The sequence below is a fragment of the Oncorhynchus nerka genome, linkage group LG11 (assembly GCF_034236695.1).
Source record: "Oncorhynchus nerka isolate Pitt River linkage group LG11, Oner_Uvic_2.0, whole genome shotgun sequence".
NCBI lineage: Eukaryota > Metazoa > Chordata > Actinopteri > Salmoniformes > Salmonidae > Oncorhynchus > Oncorhynchus nerka.
Genome location: NC_088406.1, coordinates 62,136,802 through 62,145,802, shown reverse-complemented (window position 1 = coordinate 62,145,802; position 9,001 = coordinate 62,136,802). Strand labels below are relative to the sequence as shown.

The 9,001-nt window shown below is 43.7% G+C and overlaps 1 protein-coding gene across 5 annotated transcripts in view; it reads left to right on the top strand.

Moving 5' to 3' along the window:
- The window catches only part of cabp4 (calcium binding protein 4), a 27,464-nt gene extending 18,501 nt beyond the window's left edge, over positions 1-8,963 (top strand). For all 5 annotated transcript variants that reach the window (XM_029673512.2, XM_029673510.2, XM_029673509.2 and 2 more), the window contains 2 exons: positions 4,535-4,682; positions 8,683-8,963. In XM_029673512.2, coding sequence (XP_029529372.1) covers positions 4,535-4,682; positions 8,683-8,711 — 177 coding nt within the window. In that variant the 3' untranslated portion in view covers positions 8,712-8,963. The remainder of the gene's footprint in view (positions 1-4,534; positions 4,683-8,682) is intronic.
- Positions 8,964-9,001: the final 38 nt, after the last annotated feature.

Genomic DNA, 9,001 nt, shown 5'->3' with positions numbered 1-9,001 from the left:
GAGAAAGAGAGAGAGAAAGAGAGAATTAGAGAGAGCATACTTAAATTCACACAGGACACCGGATAAGACAGGAGAAGTACTCCAGATATAACAAACTGACCCTAGCCCCTCGACACATAAACCACTGCAGCATAAATACTGGAGGCTGAGACAGGAGGGGTCAGGAGACACTGTGGCCCCATCCGATGATACCCCCGGACAGGGCCAAACAGGAAGGATATAACCCCACCCACTTTGCCAAAGCACAGCCCCCACACCACTAGAGGGATATCTTCAACCACCAACTTACCATCCTGAGGCAAGGCCGAGTATAGCCCACAAAGATCTCCGCCACGGCACAACCCAAGGGGGGGCGCCAACCCAGGTACTAGCCAGGTTATGAGTGACTTCTGATAGCCCTTGCTAGTTTGATACATTCCCAGCCTTAGTTACAGTCATCCGTTTTCTTTCTCTCAAAATATTGAGTCATTGAAACTGAAACAGTGCATCCCGAATGGGTGGAAGCAGCAAACAATGTACCAGGCCAGCTGTGATTTACAACCTCACTACACACAATACACCATAATGCAAAATAATGTTTTTTTTTTACTTTTTTTTTTACAAATTCATTAAATGAAAAGCTCAAATGTCTTGAGTCAATAAGTATTCAACACCTTTGTCATGGCAAGTCTAAATAAGTTCAGGAGTAAACATTTGCTTAACAAGTCACATAATAAGTTGCATGGACTCACTCTGTGTGTGATAATAATAGTGGTTATCATGATTTTTTGGAATAATTACCTCGTCTCTATTCCCCACACATACAGTTATCTGTAAGGTCCCTGAGTCGAGCAGTGAATTTCAAACACCGATTCAACCACAAAGACCAGGAAGGTTTTCCAATGCCTCGCACCTATTGGTAGATGGGTGGAAATAAAAATAAATAAAAGTGAACATTGAATATTCCTTTGAGTAAGTTAATAATTACACTTTGGATAGTGTATCAACACTCCCAGTCACTACAAAGATAAGGGCGTCTTTCCTAACTCAGCTGCTGGAGAGGGAGGAAACCGCTCAGGGTTTTCACCATGAGGCCCATGGTGACATTAAAACAGTTCGAGTTTAATGGCTGTGATAAGAGACAACTGAGGATGGATCAACAACGTTATAGTTACTCCACAATACTAACCTAATTGGCAGAGAGAAAAGCAGGAAGCCTGTACCGAATACAAATATTCCAAAACATGCATCCTGTTTGCAACAAGGCAAAGCAAATCACTTTTTGTCCTGAATACAACGTGTGCAAATCCAATACAACACAACAAAAATACTAGAGACTCTTACCCAGAAAGACTCACAGCTTCAACCACTGTCAAAGATGCCTCTACAAAGTATTGACACATGGGGTGTGAATACTTATTGTATGTACAGGGCCTTCTGAAAGTATTCAGACCCCTTGACTTTTCCCACATTTTGTTACATTACAGCCTTATTCTAAAATGGATTTAATAAAATAAAAAAACTCAGCATTCTACACACAATACCCGATAATGATAAAGCGAAAACAAGAATTTAGAATGTTTTCCACATTTATAAAAAATGCAAAACTGCAATACTTATTTACATAAGAATTCAGACCTTTTGCTATGGAGACTCAAAATTGAGCTCAGGTGCATCCTGTTTACATTGATCATCATTGAGATGTTTCTTCAACTTGATTGGAGTCCACCTGTGGTAAATTCAATTGATTGGACATGATTTGGTAAGGCACACAGCTGTCTATATAAGGTCCCACAGTGTGCATGTCAGAGCAAAATAACCTCACACTCAACATCAACAAAACAAAGGAGATGATTGTGGACTTCAGCAGAGGGAGCACCCCCCTATCCACATCGACGGGACAGTAGTGGAGAGGGTATTAAGTTTTAAGTTCCTCGGCGTACACATCACGGACAAACTGAATTGGTCCACCCACACAGACAGCGTTATGAAGAAGGCGCAGGAGCGCCTCTTCAACCTCAGGAGGCTGAAGAAATTCGTCTTGTCACCAAAAGCACTCAAAAACTTTTACAGATGCACAATCGAGAGCATCTTGTCGGGCTGTATCATCACCTGGTACGGCAACTGCTCCGCCCACAACCGTAAGGCTCTCCAGAGGGTAGTACGGTCTGCACAACGCATCACCGGGGGCAAACTACCTGCCCTCCAGGACACCTACACCACCCGATGTCACAGGAAGGACAAAAAGATCATCAAGGACAACAACCACCCGAGCCACTGCCTGTTCACCCCGCTATCATCCAGAAGGCGAGGTCAGTACAGGTGCATCAAAGCAGGGACCGAGAGACTGAAAAACAGCTTCTATCTCAAGGCCATCAGACTGTTAAACAGCCACCACTAACATTGAGTGGCTGCTGCCAACATACTGACTCAACTCCAGCCACTTTAATAATGGAAAAATGTATGTCAAAATGTATCACTAGCCACTTTAAACAATGCCACTTAATATAATGTAATACATACCCTACATTACTCATCTCATATGTATATACGGTACTCTACCATCTACTGCATCTTGCCATCTTTATGTAATACATGTATCACTAGTCACTTTAAACAATGCCACTTTTATATGTTTACATACCCTACATTACTCATCTCATATGTATATACTGTACTCGATACCATCTACTGCATCTTGCCTATGCCGTTCTGTACCATCACTCATTCATATATTTTTATGTACATATTCTTCATCCATTGACACTTGTGTGTATAAGGTAGTCGTTGTGAAATTGTTAGGTTAGATTACTCGTTGGTTATTACTGTATTGTCGGAACTAGAAGCGCAAGCATTTCGCTACACTCGCATTAACATCTGCTAACCATGTGTATGTGACAAATAACATTTGATTTGATTTGATTTTGATTTGATAACAGGATTGTGTCGAGGCACAGATCTGGGAAAGGGTACCAAAAAATGTCTGCAGCATTGAAGGTCCCCAAGAACACAGTGGCCTCCATCATTCTTAAATGGAAGAAGTTTGGAACCACCAAGACTCCTAGAGCTGGCCGCCCGGCCAAACTGAGAAATCGGGGGAGAAGAGCCTTGGTCAGGGAGGTGACCAAGAACCCGATGGTCACTTTGACAGAGCTCTAGAGTTCTTCTGTGGAGATGAGAGAACCTTCCCTGCAGGACAACCATCTCTGCAGCACTCCAATAATAAGGCCTTTGTGGTGGAGTGGCCAGACGAAAGCCACTCCTCAGTAAAGGGCACATGACAGCCCGCTTGGAGTTTGCCAAAAGGCACTTGATGACTCTCAGACCATGAGAAACAAGATTCTCTGGTTTGATGAAACCAAGATTGAACTCTTGGCCTGAATGCCAAGCGTCACGTCTGGAGGAAACCTGGCACCATCCCTACAGTGAGCATGGTGGTAGCAGCATCATGCTGTGTGGATGTTTTTCCGTGACAGGGACAGGGAGACTAGTCAGGATCGAGGCAAAGATGAACGGGGCCAAGTACAGAAATCCTTGATGATCATACTCAAGAATACTCAAGGCTGTAATTGCTGCCAAAGGCGCTTCAGCAAAGTACTGAGTAAAGGGTCTGAATACTTATGTACAGTGCCTTGCGAAAGTATTCGGCCCCCTTGAACTTTGCGACCTTTTGCCACATTTCAGGCTTCAAACATAAAGATATAAAACTGTATTTTTTTGTGAAGAATCAACAACAAGTGGGACACAATCATGAAGTGGAACGACATTTATTGGATATTTCAAACTTTATATTTCAGACTGGGACGGAGATTTGTCTTCCAACAAGACAATGATCCAAAACATAAAGCAAAATCTACAATGGAATGGTTCAAAAATAAACATATCCAGGTGTTAGAATGGCCAAGTCAAAGTCCAGACCTGAATCCAATCGAGAATCTGTGGAAAGAACTGAAAACTGCTGTTCACAAATGCTCTCCATCCAACCTCACTGAGCTCGAGCTGTTTTGCAAGGAGTAATGGGAAAAAATGTCAGTCTCTCGATGTGCAAAACTGATAGAGACATACCCCAAGCGACTTACAGCTGTAATCGCAGCAAAAGGTGGCGCTACAAAGTATTAACTTAAGGGGGCTGAATAATTTTGCACGCCCAATTTTTCAGTTTTTGATTTGTTAAAAAAGTTTGAAATATCCAATAAATGTCGTTCCACTTCATGATTGTGTCCCACTTGTTGTTGATTCTTCACAAAAAAATACAGTTTTATATCTTTATGTTTGAAGCCTGAAATGTGGCAAAAGGTCGCAAAGTTCAAGGGGGCCGAATACTTTCGCAAGGCACTGTAAATGTGATATTTCCATTTTTAAGAGCAAACATTTCAAAAAACCTGTTTTTTGCTTTGTCATTATTGGTTATTGTTCATAGATTGATAAGGGAAAAATATATATTTAAGAATTACACTGTAACCTAACAAAGTGTGGAAAAAGTAAAAGGTCTTGAATACTTTCCGAAGGCACGTTTTCGCTTTTTCATTATGGGGTATCCCCTCCCCCCCTCCAGTTTGACAGCGACGGAGATGGGCGCATCACCTTGGAGGAGCTGAAGGACAGCATGAAGGCCCTGCTGGGTGAGAAGCTGAAGAAGGGCGAGCTGGAGGAGATCCTCCAGGATATCGACCTCAACAAGGACGGCGGAATAGACTTTGACGGTGAGGGGAGGTGGATAAGGGGGGCTTTAGGAGAGGGGGACAGAGGGGATGGGAGAAGGGATAAGGGTCAAGAAAGGGGAGAGGATGAGGGAGGAGAGAGGATAAGGTAGGAGATGAGAAAGGATAGGGGAGGGAGGGGAGAGGAGGAAAGAGCAGAGATTAGGACAGTGAATGTAAGGTGTGTGGATAGATAACCCAATCCAATCTCATCAGTAGTGCATTAAGGTAATCGTTACAATGCACATATTACGGACATGAGTCGGGCATGGCTGCTTATGGTCACATGATGAGGTAGCCCCGCCTGCAAACTTCAAAAGCAGTGTCTGCCGTTAAACCAAAATGGAATTACATTTACATTTAAGTCATTTAGCAGACGCTCTTATCCAGAGCGACTTACAAATTGGTGCTTTCACCTTCTGGTCTAATTGTTTAAAAGAGGGTTCCACAACTGGCGGCACGCAGATCAAATTTGGCACGTGTGTTATTATTTTGGCACCCTGTTTTCTGAGCAAAAATATATTTTTTGTATTATTATTTTTGGTTGGACATAAAATACTGTAAAAATGATTTTAATTTTGGAAATCTGTTCCATGCATAAGAGAGATATGTGATTGTATACAAATGTAAGCAAGGATTTAAATTATTATGTTTTAGTCAAATATTATATCTATTTGGGCTTATTGCGGCCAATTTGCAGTCTACAAATGATTTGCAATTATGTGCCAGCCACCTGACCATCCATTCAAGAAAAAAATCAGCTAGCAGCTGAATCTAGATGATCCCTGGTCTAAAACGTTGGTTACACCTGTGGGAGACCCTGGTTCATATTCTGCACGTTACACTGGCTCCCAACGTGGGGAAGTAGGTGTGATTGTAGTGGACATGAATCGGGTTGCTCATGGTCACGTGATGAAGTAGCCCTGCCTGCGAACCTCAAAACTAGAGTCTGCCCTCAGACCAAGGGAGTACTTTATTTTGGTCTGAGACGGTTACTCCCGTGGGAGACGCGGGTCCACACATGCACAGTCACACATGGCACACACACCTTAGGACTGCTCAAAGACGCCACACTTCACACGGTTTCAAACCAGCGCACACACACACACACACACACACACGTCTCAATTACTATAAAACAAGACCTGTCTCATGTCCCTCAGTAAGCCCACCACCACCCAAAAAAAAAATGCATGCTTGTGTTTGTCCAAGCCAATCGAAGTCCCAATCAATAATAATAATTGGAAACATGTGGACGGGAGTGTCTGCGTTAGCAAGGGATCAATAAGCAGGTGGCCCACGCATTATGAACAATTAGCCCCCGGGGCCATACAACTAGCCTATCCCTCTTACTGGGCCCTCCAGCCATCTCGATAAATCAATTGTTGAAGTTTAGAAGACAAGACATTGTGTGAGATCCAAATGGCACCCTATTCCATACATAGTGCACTACTTAAAAGTCATTCAACAGCCAAGGCCTTAAAGAAGCGTAATGGAAAATGTAACCAGAATTGACAGAGATACTGAATAATGATGGGATGGATGGGGCCTGCCTATGGTTGTTTGATGGCTACTACTGGCTGGAGCCATGTTGTGATTGACAGATGGGAGGCATGCTGAGGGTGCAGGTGACACGGTGAGATCGGTCATGCTCGGTTAACCAATTTGTTTTCGAGAAATTTACAGTCCGGGAAACAGGAAGGAGGAAACGGGCAGCTAGACAGGAAGGGAGATTTGTGAGAGCGGTGATGGGATGCAACCTCAGAGCATTTTGTATGATTATGCATGTAAAACCAGAACACTCCATTTCGTATGACATAGTATGGTTCGTATGGTATGTATTCATTTGTGGATGTCCGTCACCCATTTTGTATGATATGTTATACAATTTATATTATAAACTCAGCAAAAAAAGAAACGTCCCTTTTTCAGGACCATGTCTTTCAAAGATAATTCGTAAAAATCCAAAGAGCTTCACAGATCTTCATGGTAAAGGGTTTGAACACTGTTTCCCATGCTTGTTCAATGAACCATAAACAATTCATGAATATGCACCTGTGGAATGGTCGTTAGGACACTAACAGCTTACAGATGGTTGGCAATTAAGGTCACGGTTATGAAAACTTAGGACACTAAAGAGGCCTTTCTGCTGACTCTGGAAAAACACCAAAAGAAAGATGCCGAGGTTCTCTGCTCATCTGAGTGAACGTGTCTTAGGCATGATGCAAGGAGGCATGAGGACTGGAGATGAGGCCAGGGCAATAAATTGCAATGTCCGTACTGTGAGACGCCTAAGACAGCGCTACAGGGAGACAGGACGGACAGCTGATCATCCTCGCAATGGCAGACCACGTGTAACAACACCTGCACAGGATCGATATATCCGAACATCACACCTGCAGGACAGGTACAGGAAGGCAATAAAAAACTTCCCTTGTTACACCAGTGCTCAGACTGTCCGCAATAGGTTGAGAGAGGCTGGACTGAGGGTTTGTAGGCCTTTTGTCAGGCAGGTCCTCACCAGACATCTCCGGCAACAACGTCAACCTGTGGGCACAAACCCACCTTCGCTAGACCAGACAGGACTGGCAAAAAGTGCTATTCACTGACAAGTCGCGGATTTGTCTCACCAGAGGTGATGGTCGGATTCGCATTTATCGTGGAAGGAATGAGCGTTACACTGAGGCCTGTACTCTGGAGCGGGATCCATTTGGAGGTGGAGGGTCCGTCGTGGTCTGGGGCGGTGTGTCACAGCATCATCGGACTGAGCTCGTTGTCATTGCAGGCAGTCTCGACACTGTGCGCTACAGGGAGGACATCCTCCTCCCTCATGACATGACCCTCAAGCATGACAATTTATTTTTAAATGTGTTATTTATTGAACCTTTATTTAACTAGTCAAGTCAGATAAGAACAAATTCTTATTTACAATGGCGGCTTACCGGGGAACAGTGGGTTACCTGCCTTTTGTTCAGAGGCAGAACGACAGATTTTTACCTTGTCAGCTCGGGATTTGATCTTGTTACGGTTACTGGCCCAACGCTCTAACCACTAGGCTACCTGCCGTGACAATGCCACCAGCCATCCTGCTCATTCTGTGCGTGATTTCCTGCAAGACAGGAATGTCAGTGTTCTGCCATGGCCAGCGAAGAGCCGGGATCTCAATCCCACTGAGCACGTCTGGGACCTGTTGGATCGGAGGGTGAAGTTGTCTGTGAGGAGATTTGAATTAGCAACCATCGGGTTGCTAGACATTCCTATTATACACCAACCCATCCAACCCCTCTTAACGTAACAATCTTTCTGATGTAACCACGCCGAACGTAACATATCATACAGTATCATACATACATATCATACATACATATCATGCAGTGTGTTGGATTTCCGAACCCCTATAGTCTCTACATCAACCCTATGCACACCTATGGACCCGATGGGTGGTCAGGTGTGCTTAAGAAATATGCCCTGTAATAGGTTGGGTGTTAGATTACAGCATATTGCTTCATACCTGTCCAATTCTTCCAGATATACAAGTGCCTGGGGCCAGTGAGAGGTAGGTGTATGGGCCTGGGGATCGATTTGGAAACTCAAATTGGACACAAATTCCCTGGTTCTTTTACAGCCCCACTCTCTACCTAGCTTTAACTAAGGAATGACTAGGTCGTTACACCTACTGGAGTTCTTTGTATTACTATACAGTGCCCACCTAAACACAAGGTCCGTGGAGCACAAACACTACTGTAAAAATGACTGTCATATAGGACTGTAAAATCAAGGGTCACCCTCAAAACTAAAATAGTCCCCCCCACCCACCCACCCGTCTTTTTTAATTAACTGCGGACAGAATGGAAATGACATTGTTATTATCATCACACCGTGAGTTCTACTGGCATCCAATGCATTTTAATGAGGGCAGGATGTAAACATGGGGTTGTGTCTTGTGTTGCCCCCTGGTTCTAATCAATGGGATCTGGTGCTGTCTGTCTATTCCCCCCTGCAGAGTTTGTCATGATGCTGTCGTCGCGGTAGCCTGCCTCAGCCGTCAGACTAACTAGCAAGACACCCTGGATGAGGTCTGGATCTCCACACACAAGTGGCACAGTTCTTGTGTCAATTTCCTGTAGCATTGTGCATAATTGTCTGTATGAAACGATCTTGCATATTCAGAAGATTTAGATCTGAATGATTTTCTAGTGGAAAGACTTAGATTGTAAGATAACAATTTAGGTCAAATTGTTGCCTTTTTAAAATGATTTACAATAAACTGGTTTAAGCAATGCAGCAGAGGGCGAAGGATGAGTTATGAAACAAGACGAGTG